The following is a 21,267-nucleotide window of genomic DNA, read 5'->3' on the forward strand; positions in this document are numbered from 1 at the left end:
AAAAGGAGACACGGCACCGGGGTGAAGGAGAGATGGCTGCAGGGACAGGTGCCAGGCTTCCTGGGAGCCGCCAGACGCGGGGCGTTCTTGCTGTTGCCCGCTGGCAAGGGACAGCCAAGAGCATCCCCCGCACTGGCACCCTCGGGCTTGGCTCGGGCACAGCGAGGCCGCAGTGGTGCCAGCGGCTGGTCTGGCCGGGCAGGGCGGGCTGACAGCCGGGAGCCGGGCAGGGGCCGAGCAGAGGTCCGGCTCCGGGCGACACTGAGCGCCCCGCGGCCGCAGCCAGGGGGCAGAGTTTCCGGGCTCGTGCCACTGCCGGCCACCTGGGGCTCGGGTCCCACCGCCGCCGCCCGGAAGGGTCCCCGCCGCGCATCGGGGCTCCGCGGAGCTCGGCACTGCACAGCCCGCGCGGTGGCGAGCAGGGGCGCTCCGGGGGAACCACGGCGGGGGCGAGGTGGGGCGGGGAAGGCGGTCTGCGCCCGGGGGGCGGAGGGGCGCGCGTGGGGGATCCGACCGAGGCTGCCGCCCCGCCCCCGCCCCCTCCCCGCCTCCCCTTGAGAACCCGAGGAGCGGGGGAGCATGGACCAAACCCCGCTGCTCGGGCACCATGACGCTCGCCCGCCTCGCTGTGGCTCTGATTCTAGGGGCGCTCCGCGAAGTGGTCAGCTTTGATCCGGTCCCCAATTATCCCCTCCACCACCGCCACCGCCACTCGCCCCCTCCGGGTCCTCAGCACCCTTATTACCTTCCCACTCAGCAGCGGCAGCAGAGGCCACCTCCGGTGCCCCCTGTGGCGCGCGTCCTGCGCCCCCCGCCCGCGCTGCCTGCCCCGCGCCCGCATGCCCTCCCAGCCGGGCGCACGCCGGGCTGGCTTCCCGGGGGCTGTCCGGCCGGCGAGCCCTGGGTCAACGTGACGGCCTTCGGCGCCCCTTGTCTGCGCTGGGCAGAGGTGCCACCCTTCCTCGAGCGGTCGCCCCCGGCGGGCTGGGCTCGCCTGCGAGGGCAACGCCACAACTTCTGCCGGAGCCCGGACGGCGCGGGCAGACCCTGGTGCTTCTACGGGAACGCCTATGGCAAGGTAGACTGGGGTTACTGCGACTGCAGACACGGTGAGCGACCCCGGGGCGGCGGCGGCGACCCGGGACGGGCGGGGAGCCGGCCTGGCTTGGGGAGGGCGTTGGGTGTTCCTTGAAGAGAGAGTGAGAGGGTGTGGGGTTGCGGGTTTGCACTGCCCGGGTGATGGTGGGTCGCCGCTGGGATACCAGCAAAGTACGGGCGGATCTTGACTGTAAATGAGCAAGGCGTGCTGCGTGAGGCAAGGTTGTCAGGGGTGATCGTTTCTCTGCAAGGTGCGGCGCTCTGGCTTCCTGGATACGGTCTTGTCTCTGGCCACTGTGTGTGTATTTGTGTGCGTGTGTGCGCGCGCTCGTGCCTTCGGTGGATGTTTGTTCTTTGGATCGGCTTGCCTTGAGGGCGTTACCGTATATACGTGAAAGGCAAAGCAAAGGAGGAGATAGAGTTTCTATTGACTTGTTTTGGAAAAAGAAAGACTTAATATGACAACCAATGACCTTCCCTCTCCATATAGACCCTGACTTGGAAAAATGTGGTAAAATTTTTGCCTCACTCCTACCCTTGATTTCCGTTTGAAAAAGTATGGCAAAATTTCCAGGCCAAAATACAACTTGTCAAAATGATGTTCACATTCTGGAGCACAGTATGGTAAACATCATCCGTGAATGAGAAAGAGAAAGGGATAGGAGATAGGAATAGTAACTGTTGGGAAGAAGCAACTTGATATAGTCCAGTGCGGTTTCCAAGGATTCTATTTAGCTGTGTATGTTATTTCTGGAGAATCGGGATTAGTCTGTGAAGAGATAAAGTTGGTGAGATGTTGTGGTTTTGAGGTAATAAAAGCATCAAATTAATAGATTTAATGTAAGTGAATAATCTGCCTTGGAGCAGTGCTTCGTTTTGAGTTATTGGGTTTGTTTAATATTAGGGCTTTTTTCCTTCTTTAATAGCTGGAGGAGAAAAACCTTATGTCCTTCAAAGTTTGAATTTTTCTTCAAAATTCTTTTGGCAGCTCTCCATCTGAGCTGTGTGACAAGGGTTTCATGAATTGGGATTCTGAAATAGGTTGTATTTTGTACCTTTTTGAGGTAACTTGGAGGTTAGCGTCACAGTGCCATTCTTCTCCTACAGAACTTTTTATTTCTCTGTGCCTTCAAGTGCATTAGTGCTTTGAGTTAAAGGAAAGTGATAGGAAGGTTATGATCAATTATCCTCCATCCCAGAGAATGAAGTCATCGCTATACTCGTGTTTCATGGACAGAATGCCAATGTGGCTCTAAGAGTTGGAGGTGGTATCAAGCAAAGAGCCCTAGCATTGTCTCATGATTTACTGTAAGAGATTATTTGTAGTAAAATCTCATGTTTAGCAAACATTGACAGTTTTTTACTGTCTTATTATTGTATTTCATGTTTCATATTCTATATATCCAGACAGAGAAAGAAAAAAATGGAATTCAAAGTTAAAACACTATAGTGATCTATTGCTCTCTTTCTGACATGGAACCCCTTTAACTTTATATTTCCAAATGAGGAGAGTAGCTTGTCCTTTGCTTCCTGCCTCCTCCTTGTGCTGAACAGAAATTTACACCTACCAGCAGCACAGACTGTTTGCGATGCTTTTATGTTCATTGCTAATTCTCACCAGACAAGGTTCCAAACACTGCGTAATAGGGCGTACTTTCTGGAGTAAAGTGATTGAACACAAGAGAAACAAAAGAAATCCCCCAAGATGAGAGATAAATGCCCCCACCCCTCCAAAAAAACCCCAGGAAAGCCATCTGCTGGCTATGTAATAGTTTAATTACTTCCACAGACTCAGTCTTGGTAACCCATTCTGTCATGTACGCCTCACATTCTGATTGGGCATAACTCAGACCTTCACGATGATTGGCATATTCTGAACATTATGGCTTTCTTGGTCCTGCATTTGGCTTAGGCGTGTACACAAAGCCGTTGTGGAGTGGTGGAAAGAATATGAAATTGTGCTTTAGAAAACATTGGTGTCTGTTTTGGCTCTGCTAGTAGCTCTACAGTGGAGGGTAAGACTCTTACTCTCAGAGCTTTGGTTTGCTTGTGTGGAGAAAAGTAGTTTTCGAGTAAGTTAATTTAAAGGGTTTTTCCAGCTCTGAGCTGGTACCAGAACAGCCTGGCCTGAGAATAACAGCTAGGATGTATGGAACATTTGCTCTGTATTGGAAGGTGGGCTAATCATTTTATATATTAGTTTTCTAATCTAATTCTCATAGCAGCATTATAAAGTAGTGCACATTTTCACTTTACAGCTCATTTTGTTCTAGTTCTTTAATTATATAAACATGTAGAAATATCTGTGCTGTCTACTAATCCTATTTTTGTAGCTTAAGGACCAGTCTAAAAGGAAGTAGAAAGAGATTTATGTTGGGTCAAAAGCACATGATTTCCAATCTCTTATGATTTGAAAATACCTGGGTTTTGTTTTCTTTTTTTTTTTCTTTACCGAAACAACTAAGACAAAAAGAAAGGAAATTTATAGTAATGAGATCCCTCCTTTAGAAAATAAACTGGAGGCCAGAGTCATGTATCCAGTTGCATCATGAGAAATGAGGAAGTTGGTGCCCCCGAGGTGGAGACCTGATTGAAGCCCAGTTGAAGGGACGCAAGGGGGATCTCAGGTGAGCTAGGGCAGGGCGTGGACACTGAAGTGGCTCAAATGTCTGAGAACGAGAAAGCTGAGGCCCAGGCCCTGGTTGTGTGAAACTAGCAAACTAGCAATAAAGAATCATTCCAGGGAATGGAGCACCCTGGATCAGCCCAGGGAGTTAGTTCTCATAATGACTGTTAGAATCACCCAGGGACTCGTTAAAATGCAGAGACCTGGGCTCTAGCCTTCAGAGGCCCTAGATCTGGCTCAGGAATGTGCGTTTCTAATGAGGAGTCAAGATGATTTGGATGCTGAAGACCCTTTGTCATAATCGGGGAAACCCATGGGAGGGCATCAGGACCCACCTAAAATGTACAGTGATAGATGATCTTGTCGACTAACTGAGTCCGCCGTTCTGTGACTTCATCCTGCTAGGTTTAGGATCAAGCATAAGGCATGCCTTTTTGTGTGGTTTTAGAAAATGGCACCTCTGGTTTTTATGTGACTAGTGTGGGATAGTAACAACCTGGTTCACCAGAATATAATTACTAACTGAACGTGAGCCAGGTTATTTTCACATTTCTGCAGGATGAATTAACAGGCAACTGATTCTGCCCAACAATACCTTGCAATAATTTAGAGGTTTCTTACTGGGAAGGGAGATCACCTTTCCAGCATCTGGTTGGCATGGCACATGGGGCAACTGGCCTGATGTGTGCTAGCAAGTCCTCTTTGTTACAAGCAGCCAAGTGGAACTCAACCATAGGTACTGATGACTGATGGGTAAAACAGGCACAATAAATGACAATGCTCTAATAATTAAGATTTTATCAGAAAAGATGATTCATAGACCTGACTTGTTGTCATGTCATGCTAATCTGTTCATATGCACCTACTCACCCAAATCTCCTGATTCAAATAGCAATATTGGGCTTGCGGGACGAGTACTATTGTTTACAGGCTGTACTCTTTGAAGTCCATCTGTTGTTTGAAGTGAATGTTAATTAAAAAGTTGGCTGGAAGCTGTCCCTTTTTTAAAAAATGCCGCATCTTGATTCTATGTAGCAGGTGCTGAAAAACATTAGCAATACCAGATTTGATACATTTCCTGGCTGGATTTTAAATATCGAGCTTGGTCTGCTTTTCAGGCTAAGGCGGATATAAAATACTTTGGGGCATTATCTGACTCTTTGCTAGTGTGAAGATTTTTTTTTTAAGAAGAAGTGGAAAAATGCTTATGGTAATGTTAAGGGGGAAAAGATGGATACAAAATTTGTATACATTATGACTAACTGCAAAAAATAAAGATACCTGTGGAAAATTTGGAAGAGGAAGCAAATGATAATTATTAACTTGGGTATGAACTTGGCTTGGATCAGTTATGATGGTTTTGATGGCAAAGAGTAGAAAACTCAATTCACAATGACTGAAGCAATAAAGAGATATGTTGTTCATATTACAAGGAGTCAGGCTCCAATGTGGTACAGCTCTGTTTCTCTGCTACTCTCTTGGCTCCTCTGTTGTTTAAGTGTGGCTTTAATCCTAAGGCTGGTGGTTATTCCAGGCTTCACATGGAGACAGAAAAACCTGCAGAAGAAAGAGAAGGCCCTTCTTCTTGTACATCCCTTTGCAAGAGCAAGGAAACCTTCCCAGAATTCCCCCACAGACTTCCTCTCGCATTTCATTGGCCAAGACTGGATCAAGTGTTTCTTCCTGGCACTCTCTGGAAAGGAAAATACAATTACTATGATTGCCTAGATTAATCCAGATTCACCTCTGAACAGCTGGAAACTCTCCTGGCAGGAGGAAGTGAGGTAGCTGTGGAGGAAAACCAACAGGGTCTGCTAAGAAGTATGGCTGGGGCTGTTCTTATATTTGGGAAACTTAATGCAACTAAAAAATAGTAATAAGTAATTTTAAAAATAGTGCTGTGAAGTGCTACATCCACTTTTTAGCCATATCTAGATGAGGAGCATTTAGACCCTAATTTCCTTGATATAGCATGTTTTTTTGTTTTAAGATGCTGTTTGCAGGGCTAGCAAGTTTATGTCTGAAATGAATAATTCCATAATTGTTAAGATAAAGATGTTTAATTCTAGTTTTTAAGCTTCCCCCCTCCCCCCCGAATTAACTTGTAAAGAAAGCAGTCCTCTGAAGTGGCTCCCTTCAGTCTGCATGGTAAACAGGCATGCGGTTGTGCCCTTAGGAACAGTTGTTTCCACTGCCATCTACATGGTTGGGACAGTGTTGTTAGAAAATCAGGAAATGTTTATTTTTGCCTCTTTAACATCTTACTTTTCCAGAGCAATCCCCTCCTCCCAACCCTCCTCTCTCTTCCTGCAAATCAGCACAACAATATTAATAAAAAATTTATTGTATGCAATGCACTAATGAGATTTCTTTTCCCCCTCAAAGCTACCCATGCACATTCAGCCTCAATACTTTTTATTCGGATCACCAGAGGGACACAAAGAGTGGAAAATGCTGATCTTTGTAACAGGCAAGGATAGATTTCATTAAACCTTACTGAGTTCACACTAGGAGCAGCATTGACAAAGATGCATCAGAAATCACCTGTGTCCCCTGGTTGAGGACACCCACTCCCTGATTTGGATGTCAGAAGAATACTAAGCATTTGCATTACCTTTCCTGTGATACCTACCCTGCGAGATGGATAAGAGGATTAATATTAGGTGTAGTTTAATTTCATCACTCAGTGCTGTACAATAAAATGGTAATACTCTTACCATTTATGTGTGAATAGTTCAAAGACACAATTTGTGAAATTTTCTGCTAGGATTATATGCATATATTGTTAGTCAAGGGTAACTTAACCATGGATAAAGTCTTCTTTTGCATAATATTGTAAAATGTTTTTAGCTAAGGAATAATTGATAACATTTATAAATTTCTAATAAGTGCCTTGTAAACAGGTAGAACTGACCACTCCTCGATACTCTCTCATTTTGAACTAGACCAGTTGAGATTTTTTTTCTCAGTACTAAAGGTATCTACATGAATAATAAATGAACAATTATTATAAATTGTAGATGTGAATTAGTGGAGGCAAATATGATTCAACTGGATCTCGGTTCAGGGGAATGTTCCATATGTTAAAAGATGATTTGGGGGCCAGCCCCTGGCCCAGTGGTTAAGTTCACACGCTCTGCTTCAGCAGCCCAGGGTTTCACCGGTTCAGATCCTGGGTGCCGACATGGCACCGCTCATCAAGCCATGCTGAGGCGGCATCCCACATGCAACAACTAGAAGGACCCACAACTAAAAATATACAACTATGTACTGGGGGGTTTGGGGAGAAAAAGGAAAAATAAAATCTTTAAAAAAAATAGATGATTTGATTTGGCATGACATGGCATGATTTGAACGAAATCTACTACTTCACAATGCTAAAACCAGTTTCAGTTATTGGTAAATATACTCATAGAAAAAAATAGTATACCTTAGTAATGTCAAATAGGGTGTAGGAAGAAAATAACATCAAAATTAACCTAGCCCTCCCTATTATAATCGAAAAATTCAACTAACACCCCCTAAGTCAGTTACGTTTAGGTAATGTGAGGTTTTTTGTATATTTCATAATTAAGATAGGAAATAATCATTTAGTATATTTTCCCAGTGTTTTCTTTGGTATAAGATGTACGATTATGTTTAATTCATTTGTCAAATATGTGTACTAAATTGTCCAACATGTAATGGGCTTTTTTCTATGCTTTTGAATAGTTCATAAACTAAAATTTCTGTATCACTTTCAGCTTTAAGTATACTTTTTGGCAAGGATCTGAGCAACAGCTTGATGTCACCAGTGTGCATTCTATCTGATTCCAACAGAACAATAGAAGCGACTAAAATTAATTGTTTTGTGCCTCTGTGAAGTTCAGTAATAGATGAGAAAGGATTTGTGTGATAACATTAATTTCTTTTTCCTCATTTATCAAACCATGGTTTTAAAAGATTTTTAGAATATTTGTTAATTCTATTCAGAAAACACTACTGGGATGGGTCTCTGTTTCTGCTGTTTTTTCTTTCTCTTCAAGTGAGTGAATGCTATTCTATAAGCACATTTTAATTAGTTAACTAAATAGGCATATCTTTTCATTTGGATTATTTTGGAGTGAGCTGGATTTACAGAACAAAGATAGCTGACCTATTTGGTTCCTTTTCTGATATTTCTCGTAGGCCTCCTTCAAGTGTGCAGGATGAGAAGGGAGGTTTTGCTACCTGTCCAGGAAGGGGTAATACCATAATGGCTCCAATAGTTTGCTAGGAGTAATGAGTACTCCTAACTGAGTGGCTTAGGCAACAGAATTTATTGTTTCCCAGTTCTGGAGACTGGAAGAGCAAGATCAAGGTGTCAACAGGGCCATGCTTCTTCTGAAGGTGCCAGGGAAGACGCTGTTCCAAGGCTGTCCTAGCTTCTGACGTTTCCTTGGCTTGTGGGAGTGTAACTCCAGTCTTGAGATGGTGTTCTCTCTCTGTGTCCAAATTTCTTCTTTTTATAAGAACACAGTCATACTGGATTAGAACCCACTCTAAAGACCTCATCTTAACTTCATCATTTACAAAGACCTTATTTCCAGATAAGGTCACATTTATGGGTCCTGGGAGTTAGCACTTCAATATCTTTTGCAGGGACCGAATTTAACCCTTCACAGTAGCCTTAAAAACTGAAAAACTGGTGAAACTTGTGAAGGGAATTTTAAGCTAGTCAGCTGTTCTCCTCAAGATCACCTTGTATTGATTGAGACTGATAAGATGGTTAAAAAGAACCCTTCTTGAGTGTCTCTCCATTTTGGGATTTCCTGTTTTTTAGCAAAGTGTCCATAAAACAAATTTCTGTAACATGAATTTTTTATGCTTCTTTTCCTTTATAAAACTGGAGACATATCTACATAGATGAAAATTAATAGTAAACTAAAATGACAATAAAGTCAATGTTTTTGGCAGGGAATTAAGATAGAAGAATTCTGAACATAATGTTGCACATTGGCACATTTTACATTTTGCCTTTAAGGTAGTTGTAATACCAGGAGACAGTTGACTGTGGGCTTTTTTGTAACAGTTCATTTCATGAATTCTGAAGGCTTCTCTCCATGACATGCCATCACAGCTTTACAGTTCCAGACATTCTTCTATTATTGGTTTGGTCTGCAAATTTGTAATGCCTGTTATAGTTGACCTAAAGCCTCTGTTTGAGACTTCAAATTTTAAATTATTGTTATTAACACATTTTAAAAATAGGGATATTTAGAATAGAATCGTTTTGACCAAATTGGCGCTTGAGAGACTTTAAGACAGTGTAGCCCTGGATCCACTGGGATGTTGTCCAGAGACATTAGCTGAGACGATTCGGAGCAAAGTCCTTGACTGGAGTGGGAGAGTGTGAGCAAAGGAGGGGGGATCAGCTTTTGTTAATAAAAATTGTGACAATTGAGCCATATTTGCCAGACAAAGAATTTGGTCTGGAATGGCTCTGGAGAACTTTATTGTTAGTTGGGTAGCAATATAAATGTGTTTACCAGGCTTTGCCCTTTGTGGATGGCTTTATTGTTTCATCCTTTTTCTTTTTTCATTGAGCTAAGGATATTTCTCCTCCGTCTTATTGTTGTGCACCCATAAATTTGTGCACATGTATAGTCCTCCTACAAACTTCTGCAGCCAATGGAACAAATCAACATCCACTGCAGGCTCAGCCTCAAGTGTAGATCATCGGAAAGCCACTTTTCTCCTGTTTTGCTGTGTCTAGACACTCTTCATGCTGGCTTATACTTCTGCCTGGTTGGTTTATTCCCATATAGTGTTTGGTGGATACTTGCAATATTTCACATAGAATGGTTAAAACCAACATGGCATAATGCATAAAGTAATACCTGAAGTTTTAAAGGTGCTTATTGTATTGCAGGGTCTTTGCTCAGGTTTGGAGACAGGGGGCTAGTACCAAGGGCAGGGGTCCTGGAGGCAGTGGTCATGGCTCGGCAGGTGCTCAGTTCCTTTGGCGCATAGCTTCCTCATCCGTAAATGGAGGGAAATGAGTTACGGTTTTTAAGATCTCAACCATCCGAACCATTCTCAGAGAGTAAATGCAGGAAGAACAAAGTAGAATGAAAAACAAACAAGAACTGCTACCTAACTTTCAGATATGTAGTGTAAATTGTGTTCAAACTTGGATTATTTTGGAGCATGTCATTATGCTGATATTTTTTTCAAAGCTCTTTCAAATAATTGTTAGAGGAATTATGAACTTCACTGAATGGTGTACCGTTAAGAAATAACTCACTCTGAGTCCAAGGTAGATGATTTGTCAGAATATTTTAGAAATTTCTATGGCCTGAAGGAAAGGATAAACTATGTTCTAGGAAGGCGTGTGTGTTGGGGATGTTGGTGTTGGGAGTGGATTCTGACAGAGATTTCATTAGTCACTGACATGCAAATTGCCTTTCCAGAATTGGAAATATTTGTATTCAATTGTAAAGGAAAATTGGATGAGCACTCTGGATTTCTTGCCATGTAGCAGATACAGCTAAATGAATCCAGGCTTTCACAGCATGTTTGGAGCATCTGAGAAATGCTGGTGAACTGATAGTTGACCTGGAAATGATTTCCAGCTCTATCATTGCCATTATAATGATGTCGTGGTAATAATTATCCTTTATGCAGGGTATTCTTCTCATCTCTAAATGTCTTAATCATTTAGACGATATGCATGCATCATTTCTTCTTGATAGCTTTTTGGCGATTTAGGCAGTATTTTATGTTATTGTGATTATTTAACATGCATAAATAGTGTTCCAGTTTGTTTTCATTACTAGAACTTTCTTCCAACCCTTGACATGAGTAATTTGGTGGAAGGGCCGAATTAATAAAGAGATAATGGATTAATTTAAAAACAATTTCCAATAATGTTTGTTTGAGGTGAACAAATGAGTTCTTTGAATTGAAATAAATTGCTGACATTTGTGATACGCATAATATTATGTCTCTATAGAAGAAATTTTGTGATTCAAAAGTCATTAAAGTTCAGTTAAACCCTTTAGACATATTTCTTTAAAATGTTATACAGTTCATACTTTTCAATGAGCTAGACAGGGCTTCCTCTTGCTCACTGCAAATTAAGGAGGTTTAGAATGTATGAGTCATTTTTACATTATTTGCCATATCAATGACCCATGTTCATGTTTTCTCCTGAGTAATCAGGACTTGACAGTGCCATCTTTTGCCTACATTTATTATTGCCTTTTGTTTGAATTAAATGACACTATATTTGTCTTGAGAAGTAGATTATGTTTTTCTTAAATAGTTGCATTTTCTTTCTTCTTTTTTTGTTTGTTTTTTCGGAGGAAGATTAGTCCTGAGCTAACATCTGCTGCCAATCCTCCTCTTTTTGCTGAGGAAGACTGGCCCTGAGATAACATCCATGCCCATCTTCCTCTATTTTATGTGGGACACCTGCCACAGCATGGCTTGACAAGTGGTGCATGGGTCTGCACCCAGAATCTGAACGGTGAACCCTAGGCCGCCAAAGCAGAACATGTGAACTTAACTGCTGTGCCACCGGGCCAGCCCTTTAAATGGTTGCATTTTTTAAGGATGATAACATGGAAAATAATAGTGGTAGATGACTAGGCCAGTGCAAAAGAAATGAATGGATAATTTGTGAATCTAATATTTTTGGAAAATTATTTTAAAACCACACGTAATAACTTTGAAATATGCAAAATATCCCAGAATTTTTTGGTAGGACTTAATTTCTTTACCTATGAAATATAGGCTATCGTAAGTGACTTTCAACAGAATTTTGTGAAATTCTTAAGTTACCTGAGTTTAATTCCATCTCTTATTAAGTGTCCTAATTGCTGCCTGCCAGTATCCACTCTGCAAACCAGCACCAACAGGAGAAGAAATTTTGGGCCTTGATCCCCACTTAAGGGATACGGGGGTGCTTAACTTTAGATTTTCGCTTTTTTAAAGACTGAAAAGTATGACTCAGATCATGGACTGTGGAGCAGCTAAGTAGGGATGGTATGTGAGGAAAGCTAAATTTCCAGCGTCGTTCAGTTACACTAAACCACTCTGCTTAGCGGCAATTTCTCTAAGATTCACATTGGGCGATATTTACAACATTAGCATCTTTTTGAAATTATGGACATAATCTTTAGAATTTTCATGACTACTGCTTGAGGTTAATAGAGGAAAAAGCATTTTCCTTTTCTGTAGTGGATGAACAAACCAGATAGAAGGAAAATATAACAGCCAATAACAGCTAATTTATGAGCAGAGCATTGAAGTTGGTTTCTGTGTTTCCTATCTATGACCTCTTGTGAAGATAGAAGGAGATACATAAGTGATAAGAACTTCATATGTGATGTAATATAATACTTGGGATCAATATCAGACATTAGTTATACTCTTCCATTTTTCCCCTTTTAAAATTGTAATTGGACTTTCTGTATGCCTAGATAAAAAAGAAAATATAATTAGCACTGACATCAGGATGTTAATTACTAAAAAAGAAAAAAAGAGCCTGCTAAATCCTCATTTAAAGGAAGGAGCACATGCCGTGAACAGTGGAGGCCAAAGATCTGACTGGATCTTTCACCACTTCAGTGGAAAAATCATGTTGACCGATGACTGGCTCAGTATGTTCAAGTTGTTCTTTGCTATTAAAGGATTTGGGATTCTTTTCCACTTTAGGGTCAGTACGACTTGGCGGTGGCAAAAATGAGTTTGAAGGCACAGTGGAAGTGTATGCAAATGGAGTTTGGGGCACAGTCTGTAGCAGCCACTGGGATGACTCGGATGCGTCAGTCATTTGTCAGCAGCTGCAGCTGGGGTGAGTTCAGCAAACGAAATCAGTCTACTGATATCTGAGAATAATGGTGGGCACCCATCATTCCAGAGAAGAGGTTACATCTTCTCTCCTCATTCTTTCTTTCCTCATTCTCGCTTTTCTCAAAAGAGTTGGAAAGAAAGGGCCCCAAATGGAAGGAATGAGTTCTCTTAACGTACAAATGTATTTCACATATTACTACTCCTGCTAAAGAGGAAATGGGCAAATGCAAAGTGGTCAGAAGTTAAAAGCATCCTTTGGTCTTTGTCTTTAGCAAAATAATTGTTTAGCCCTAAGAAGCAAGGAATTTGATTCGAAGAATTGTAGTTTCTCAGTAGCCTGCAGCCCTAGGTTGCTGTCATTTGCTTTTGACTTTCTACTTTTAGCCACCCACAAGTTCCATTTTTGTGTGTGTGAAGGAGGTGATGTTCACCTGTGCTCTTATCTCGTGATGGGTAAGGGACGATGTCCTCAGGCCTCCTCTGCGCTGAGGAGGTCCTGTGCAAGACGGCAGATTCCACCTGCCCCGCAGCGTCAGCCATCCTGAGGAGCTGCGGGCTCCTCCACCACCCTAGGGGGCCCTCCCTTTAAAAGAGCTCAGCGCACACTGACTTCCACCAGGCCTGGCACCTTTCTGCCTTGTGCCCAGGGGGTTCGCCAGGAGCAGAAGGCTCCATTTTGGAACAAAAGGTTTGCTTTTGTTGTTATTGTTCTGTTTTTGTGTCTCATTTATTTTTTCTAAGTACGCATGCCATGTGTTTTTCTTGGCCTTTATCACCAGAGATCTTTAGAAAGCGTGGAAAATATCTTGTTAGCAAAAAAAGCAAGTCTAAAAGTCTGAAAGAAAGGTTTGCAATTTACAAATATTTTGGATTAGTAATCAGTGAGTGGTAATATCTAATACAATGATGTGAATGAAAATGTGAGTCAACTCCAGTCAAATCAGTATGAACTTTAATTTGCCAGTTTCCTCCTGTCTTCTCGTTAGGAAGGTGGGGAGTGAGAATTTTGTAAAGGCAGACTTTGAAGGCTTAAGTTTTGTTCAGACTTTTGGTGCTTTTATGTCAGCAAATAGAGTTAATGTACTTAATTAATTTTTAGAAATGAGCGTTGAAAGAAGGAGTAAGGCTAGAGCCTATAAAGTGTTGTGATGTTTAGGAATGTTAATTACTGACTTTATCAAGGGTATTTTGTCTGGCTAACAGTCATTGGCAGGTGGGAATGTCACAAGGAATGTTGACTTGAATGTTGACTTTCTTTTGAAGGCCTGAGGATGGAACAAATTTGTAGGCTGGCATCATTGTCTTCCTTTATATACGTAGCTGCATGTGCTTTTACTACCCCGGAAAATCAGGGAAGAATAAAATTTCTTATGAGACTCTGACGCAAAGAAACAAGAACACTGTAGCGGAGACGTGACCTACAATGTGGTTACTAGTCTTGACTGATGAAAGAATGTAACCCATCATTCTGCAAATATAAACTTCAGATAAGCTGATCCAATTGCTTGTATCATCTCTCAGTAGTCTGCTTTTTAAAAAAAGAACTGCATAATAAGAGCAGAGCAGCCCAGCTTTATTCCTGTTAAGACACATTCATATTTTAGATATACCCCAAATATTTACTGTTTGGTTGATGGAAACTGTTGCAGAGAGACAATTCTAGAGATTACTATGTTAATCAGGTAAGCATTTAATCTTTTTAAAATTTAACATCATTTTGGTACATATCAGAGGCTACTTATAAAAATATTTAGATTAGATGAGTTAAAAGCAGAGCCCATCTCCATGTTATTATTTTATTAATTGGTTTCAAAGTCTTGCAGCAAATATTGCATATAAGATTTTAAAAATGTGAATGGATTGCCTCTCTTGATATTATCTTGCTTAGATATAGTAATAGTAACATTTTGAAAATGCTGGCCTAAGGTATTGGGGTAGGAAAGAACCTTCAGGCGCCCAGACTTCTGTTTATACATCAGAAGGCAGAGCTGAGAGCCGTCCAGCTTAGTGTCATGTGCAGCTGAGTCCAGACTAGAGTCCAGGTCTTGCTGGGCCACATGACACACTTCTTCCACAAAGCCATGCAGGCTCACTTTTTATATCTGTAGCATTTGCCCATTTTCTTCTAAAATCAGCCATAGATAGTAAAGGCACATGCATACCATTAGTTATTCAAGACGGCTTAAAAAGATTGCCTTACGTAGTCAACCCAAGTTCTGATCTGATGTTTTGATTTTCCTTGAAACTTATGTAATCCATTATGATTTTTCTTCCATATCCATCTTTATTAATTTCTTCCATTAAAAAAAATCCAAATGCTGTGATAAAAAAAATTTGCCTATATTTGATAAAGCTAACATCAATCATTGTACTTCCAGAGGAAAAGGAGTAGCAAAACAAACCCCGTTTTCTGGACTGGGCCTTATTCCCATTTATTGGAACAATGTCCGTTGCCGAGGAGATGAAGAAAATATACTGCTTTGTGAAAAAGACATCTGGCAGGGTGGGGTGTGTCCTCAGAAGATGGCAGCTGCTGTCACGTGTAGTTTTTCCCATGGTAAAAAAAATATTTATTTTTGTTTTACTTTTATTGCGTTTTCAACATGATTCCAGATGATAAAAGTGTCTTAGTTAAGCTAAGACTTAACTAAACTAAACAAGTATAAATGCAGACATAAGTCTGAATTATCATATTCTACTGTCTAATTAAATAGTCTTCAATAGGAGTGTGTCTAACAATTTGAATTCCATCTGACTTTCAATGGTATCTCACTTTTAACATGTTTTCTATTTTATCTACTTTGTTTAAAGAAATATTATATACTGTATATGAAACACTTATTTTGATAGCAAAAAATCATCATGGATTCAAGATGGAAAATCATCTTGAAACCAAGTATAAAATACAGCAAGTACAACAAAATGCTTTCACTTTATAGGATGGAATATAATCATGGTGCCAGTGTTCTCCTTTGAGTTATAGATAGCGTATTCCCTAAAATGGATTACTGCCTTGGATAAGGTCTCCTAAGCACCATATACTAGGCAGGAGGTGATTAGCAATGCGGTGTCAGTACACAAATATGTGTATGTTCATATGAACATAAGTAGAGGAGGGAACAGCTGCTTTTCATGATGGCTGATGGGTTTTCTGGGGACCATGGAGTATTTTAATCTGTGACCACAACTTGAGGCTGCCACATAGTCACAGTATCCCTATCTGCATTTTCCTTGGAGATGGCAGCTTGACCAGATGTCCCAGGCCTCGAAATGCTAGCAGCCAGTCCAGGGCAGTGGTTGCTGTTTGAGTACAAGTATTGGGGCAGGAATAGAAAAGCTCCATTACAAAACATACAGAGACCTCATGTAGAGTAATTTCCCTGAATTAGCTGGAGGAACCAAGACAAGGATATGGACCGAAAGTGTGCTCTCAGAGCTGCAGTCCTCTTTTGGATGGGTGAGGTGCATAAGTCTTGGTGCCTTGTAAGTTTTTCTTTTGATTCTCCACCTTTGAATAATGTTACTGTTGATGCAAATAATCAATAATCAATCTATAAATCAAAATTGGGGTGAGTTTATTATATGAGCCAGTCAGAGGACTGAATAGCCCAGGAGAGCACCTTCACCAAGGAAGGAAGCGATGTGTACAGCATGGTTATATATTGTCTTGGAATAAGGAATGTGCATCACACATGATGGGAATATTTTTTTTTACTACAGTAACAGGAAGTTACTAGCACAGCAGGTCAGTGGTCAGAAGAGGAGCACAGTAGGTCAGTTTGACCTTTAGTTTCTGGGAAGAAATTCTTATCTTTAAGCAAATGCTACCATGGAGGGGGGTATACATTCCTGTTTTAAAAGGCATCATTCTTTGCTTTGGGACATTGTAAATGTTTAGAGCAGATGTACAATGCATGCTGGACAGGCCATGCCAGATCTTTCTGGAAAAATGAGGTCGGGCCGAATTAGTTTTAAACCAAATGGTTTCCTCATATACCTCAATATATATTAACTTTTCTTATTGCTTTTCATTTGTTCATCACTACTTTTGTCAAGTACACGTTTATGCATTGCTGCTTCAAGAGCGATGTCAATTGGGCTCTATAACGTACTGCATTTCGTAGATTATTGCTTGTACTCTGTGTTCAACCTGATTGATAAAATGTTTAACATTTTTCAAGTAGGAAAGTAAGTAAAAGCTTGAAAACAAGATTATTTTCTTTCAGAATATCTAGCTACTTTAAAAAAAAATTCTACTCTTTATGATCTGTAATCTGTTTATACTCTGGTTGCACAGATAAATTTGTAAACATTTATAAAATCTAGGAGGTTGAGATAAGTTAGAAGTGAGAATAAAAGAAGATTCCCTTGTTGTAGAGGAAATGAGAATGTGAAAGCAAATAGCTCAAAGCAGCCACTGCTGAGTCTGCCTTAAGGCACAGCGATAGGGCTTAACACGATCGTTTAGTTTGGAAATTATACTTCGTGTCTTGTCATCTGGTACTGGTTGCTTTCCCAGCACTTACAAAGTAGAAGATGGTGCACCAGTCCTGGATAGAGGAAATAGCAATCTAAATGAAGACGTCTGGGAGCCTTATTCATCCTTAAGTGAAACATTGGTCAATGACTTCACTGAATTCTCTTGCAGATGATTTTTCATGTGTTTGTTGGGAGGATGTGGGAAGTTGACTAAATTTTGTCCTTGAGCTTTTCTGTATTTTCACAATTATACAACCGGAAAAAAACCACATTGTAAAATAAAACATGACATTAAAAAATGTAAGTACTATGCCATAATGGTTCTAGGTGATTTTAAATTTCCTCTTAAAAAATTTTTTTTTCCTGTTTTCTCCAAGCTTACCACAGTGGTGGGGGAAAGGGGAGGCAGGGGAGAATATAATAACTTAAGAAACTTGTACATTTTTTATCATTTTTTCTATATTTTCCAAGCTTTTTAAAGGAAAATGTACATAACTTATGCAAATTTGTTTCTTACCATCGTTCAGCCATCAGTTAATTCTAAGATGCTAATATACAATATTGAGAAGACCAGTCATATTTATTAAGCCTGTCTGTATCTTTTTACAAACTTTCAGTGTTAGTTCACTTATGTAAGTAAACTGTATTACAAATATCAGAATGTGAGTATATGCAAATAGTCACTGATCTGAATCTCTGCTGCAAAACTTGTGTGATATTTGAATATAAATATGAATATCCAGATGCCATTTACTGACAGCTGCTTACACTGTGGAGGAATTAGGAGCACATTTCATGTGGATAAATGATTAACATTTGGTAAAAGGTGCAACTAAACTCCCTAATGGGGACCCAGCCTGTTCTGAACCTTTTACCATATTATGTCCTTTATTCCAGAAAAATTAGACTTCCGTACTGTTTCCCAAACTTTGTGCTTCTGAAATCCCATCCATCCATCTTGGGCCTCTTCAGATACCACTTTCTTAGAAGGATTCCCTAACTACTCCCAATGGTGAGCCAGCTCCCTCGCTTCTGAATCCATGCAGGGTCTTCTTGACTATCTCTTGTCTGTACTCATTTTGTCCACGTCCTTAGGCAGTGCACTTCTTGAGGGTGGCGTCTGTCTAGTGCCCCTTTGAATGCCCTACAGCACGTGGTACAACACCTTGCACACAGCAGATGCCTAGTATCTGTTTATTAAATAGAATTGAATGAAGGGATATTGCTAATTATTTTTCCTTGTTTGAGATAGCCTTTCCAGACTTTTAGCTATCACTTGCCAGTTTTTTCAGTCAACAAATATTTATTATATGCCTTCTCTATGCTGGGTACCTGAAATACACAGATGAAAGGGAAAGGCACTTTCTCTGTCCTCAAGTCTAGTTGAGAGGAGGCAGACAATTGACATGTAAACCAATAAATCAATGACAATTTTAGATAAAAGTAAATATTCTGAGGAAGACAAATTAGGTGATGTAGTAGAAAGCGCCTTAGGGTGCTGCGTGTGCTGGGGTAGCCAGGGCAGGCCTCCTGCAGAAAGGACATTTCAGTGTTGAGAACTGACTGACGAGAGGGAGGCAGCCATGTGAAGATCTGTGGAAACATTCTTCCGGGCAGAAGGAACAGCTACTGTACAGACCCTGAGGTGGCGTCCAACTTCAAGTGTATTTGGGCAGAAGGAAGAAGGCATGGTAGCTGTAGCCAGAGAATGAGGCCAGGAGAAATGAGAGAGAAATTCAGAGGCTGACAAGGGAGAGATCAGGGCGTTGCGGACTGTAACAAGGAATTGCAATGGGAAGACTGTGGTGGTTCTTAACAGAGGAAACGAAGATGAACTGATTCATACCCACATGAATTTTCAATATTGGTTTTGAAGGTGCTGGCCATGATGTCCACCGACGTGTTATAATGTGTTGGATGTTAACTTTGACTTGATTTCTACAAATGTAAAAATATTTCTGTACTGAAAATAAGTATGTTACCTACATAAGTGCCATTCTTAATAATTACATGTTGGTAATACTCAAATTACTGTAAATTAACAGATCAACGTCATGACCACAATCCCATAAAAATCCAATGTGTTTCTAGTAAACTGCAGTTTTGAGTGCGTCTTTTCTGGTTTCTGAGGTTGTAGGACAAAAGTGAATTTAGACTGCTTCCTCTTAAGAGCTATTTGTTTGAATGTAATTCAATTGGAGTATTTTTAATTGGTCAAGATTACCATAAAATATGTTAGCTATGTGCGTGTATGTCCATATCACTTCAATGGCTTAATAAATATTATTGAATTATTGAAAATGGCAAAGACATAGAATATACCTAATCATGTCGCACGATGTAAATATGTAGGTGTAATTTGTCTTTCATTTCCCATTGCACAGGCCCCGCGTTCCCCTCCATACGTCTTGCTGGTGGCAGCAACGTGCACGAGGGCCGAGTGGAGCTCTACCATGCTGGTCAGTGGGGGACTGTCTGTGACGATCAGTGGGATGACGCAGACGCAGAAGTGATCTGCAGGCAGCTGGGCCTGAGGTTTGTTTTTATTGTTCTTGTTTCGTTTTGCTTACATTTTTGAATCTATTATTTCCATAACCAAAGGCAGGTGCTGTGTGTTTAAACTGCACACTTCCTCGAACAAATAGGAAAAGCCACCTTTTGATCTTGGTACTAGGCTGTGGGCTCCCTGAGGAGAACTTCCGTGTACTCTGTAGGTCTAACCTGTTGGTGTCTGAAGTTGATTGATTTTATGTCTCTAAGGATCGAATCTTTTTACTACTTTTCACTAGTAGCCTTTACATTACTCCCAGGTAGTGAGCAACACTGTCAGCTGCTGCGGCTTATCAGTCATATGACGAAACTAGCTGTTAGGTTTTAACCGAAGTTCAAGTCCTTTCCCTCAAATATTGTCTGAACTCTTCGCCTTTGCTTCCTTATTTGTTAGGTATGTGCTTAGAGCAAAGGATGTTTATTCATGTGCAAAGGAAGTAATTCCCATGTAGGATATGGAAGTGAGGCGTGTGCAGTAAGGCAGCAGTGTGACCATCAACATTCCAGATGCTTCAGTTGTGGTTATTCTGGAATAGCATGTTATAATTTTGGAGCTTTTAATCCCTCTCTCTAGTCATTCTAAACATTGGTATAACAAGCCTAAACGCTTCTCTAAAATTATATTAGGGAATCTTTTAAAAGTTGGTATTTTACTTTAAATTTGAAATGTGCTTCATTCAGCACTGTGTGTGAGGGGGTGAGGTGCTGGGGAGGCCTCTTGAGATTAGACCTTTGCTGTCCATGGATCATTTTGTCCAGTTAAGCATAATTCTTGACAATGGGGCGTGACTTTTGAACCTTGAACCATTTATACTCATTTTTTTTGCAACTTTTTTTGCAAGTGACCTACCTCTTTTTCAAGACTCTATGTTTATATTTAAGTATTTTAAAGTAAAATATAGACACGTTAACATTTTACCTCTAAATACTTAAGTATGCATCTCTTAAAAATAAGAACATTGTCCTACATAGCCAAATGATCATTATCACAACTAATGTCATTGGTAATCTTTCTTAACATTGTCTAATACTCCATCATATTCAAATTCCCACAGTTGTCTTCACAAAATCCATAACAGATGGTTTGTCTGACACAGAATTTAGTGCGGGACCATGCAGTGCGTCTGGATGTTATGTCCCTGAGGTCTCTTTTAATCTAGAACAGCTTCTTGTTTTTCATTACACTGACTTGAAGAGACCAAGCCAGTTGTTCTGGAGAATATCCTACCTTCTGGATCGGTCTCATTTCTTCCTCATGGTGTCATTTAGTTTACTCCTCTGTTTCTTGTAGTTCCTGAAATTGGAGGCTAGGTCTGAAGGCTCGATTAGATCAAAGCAAGCGTTTTGGCTCGAAATCATCACAGGTGATATGTTCTCTTCTTGCATCTCATCAGGAGTCACAGAGCAGCCTGGTTTTCCCCACTAGTGAGGCCAAGACTGAGCACTGGGTTCATGGGTCATCAGCCTGATCCTTCACTGTGAAGTTACGTTTTCCCCTCTAACTGATTCTTGGACCTAACTGCTATTTCACAGTTCTTGTGTGGGACAGGAACAAGCATGGCAAATCCTGGGTCCACAGGGCTTATATTACTGGTCATGTTAAGTTTACCGGTATGATCAATTTCTTTGAGTGAGTCAGGAATAGGGCCAACCAGTTCTTTTTGAGAAAACTGTTGTTAATCATTAAACTTTTGAGG

General features: G+C 40.8%; 1 protein-coding gene across 7 annotated transcripts in view; it reads left to right on the forward strand.

Moving 5' to 3' along the window:
* The first annotated feature begins 468 nt into the window (after positions 1-468).
* Positions 469-21,267, forward strand: part of PRSS12 (serine protease 12) — a 70,945-nt gene continuing 50,146 nt past the window's right edge. For 2 of the 7 annotated variants that reach the window (XM_023636645.2, XM_023636644.2), the window contains exons 1-4: positions 509-1,109; positions 12,404-12,542; positions 14,920-15,098; positions 19,405-19,555. In XM_023636645.2, coding sequence (XP_023492413.1) covers positions 608-1,109; positions 12,404-12,542; positions 14,920-15,098; positions 19,405-19,555 — 971 coding nt within the window. In that variant the 5' untranslated portion in view covers positions 509-607. Of the gene's footprint in view, positions 1,110-12,403; positions 12,543-14,919; positions 15,099-19,404; positions 19,556-21,267 lie in introns of all 7 variants that reach the window. The other 5 variants (XM_023636643.2, XM_070259707.1, XM_023636646.2 and 2 more) reach the window with 5 other exon arrangements.

This window comes from Equus caballus, chromosome 2 (assembly GCF_041296265.1).
Source record: "Equus caballus isolate H_3958 breed thoroughbred chromosome 2, TB-T2T, whole genome shotgun sequence".
In the NCBI taxonomy this organism is placed as follows: domain Eukaryota; kingdom Metazoa; phylum Chordata; class Mammalia; order Perissodactyla; family Equidae; genus Equus; species Equus caballus.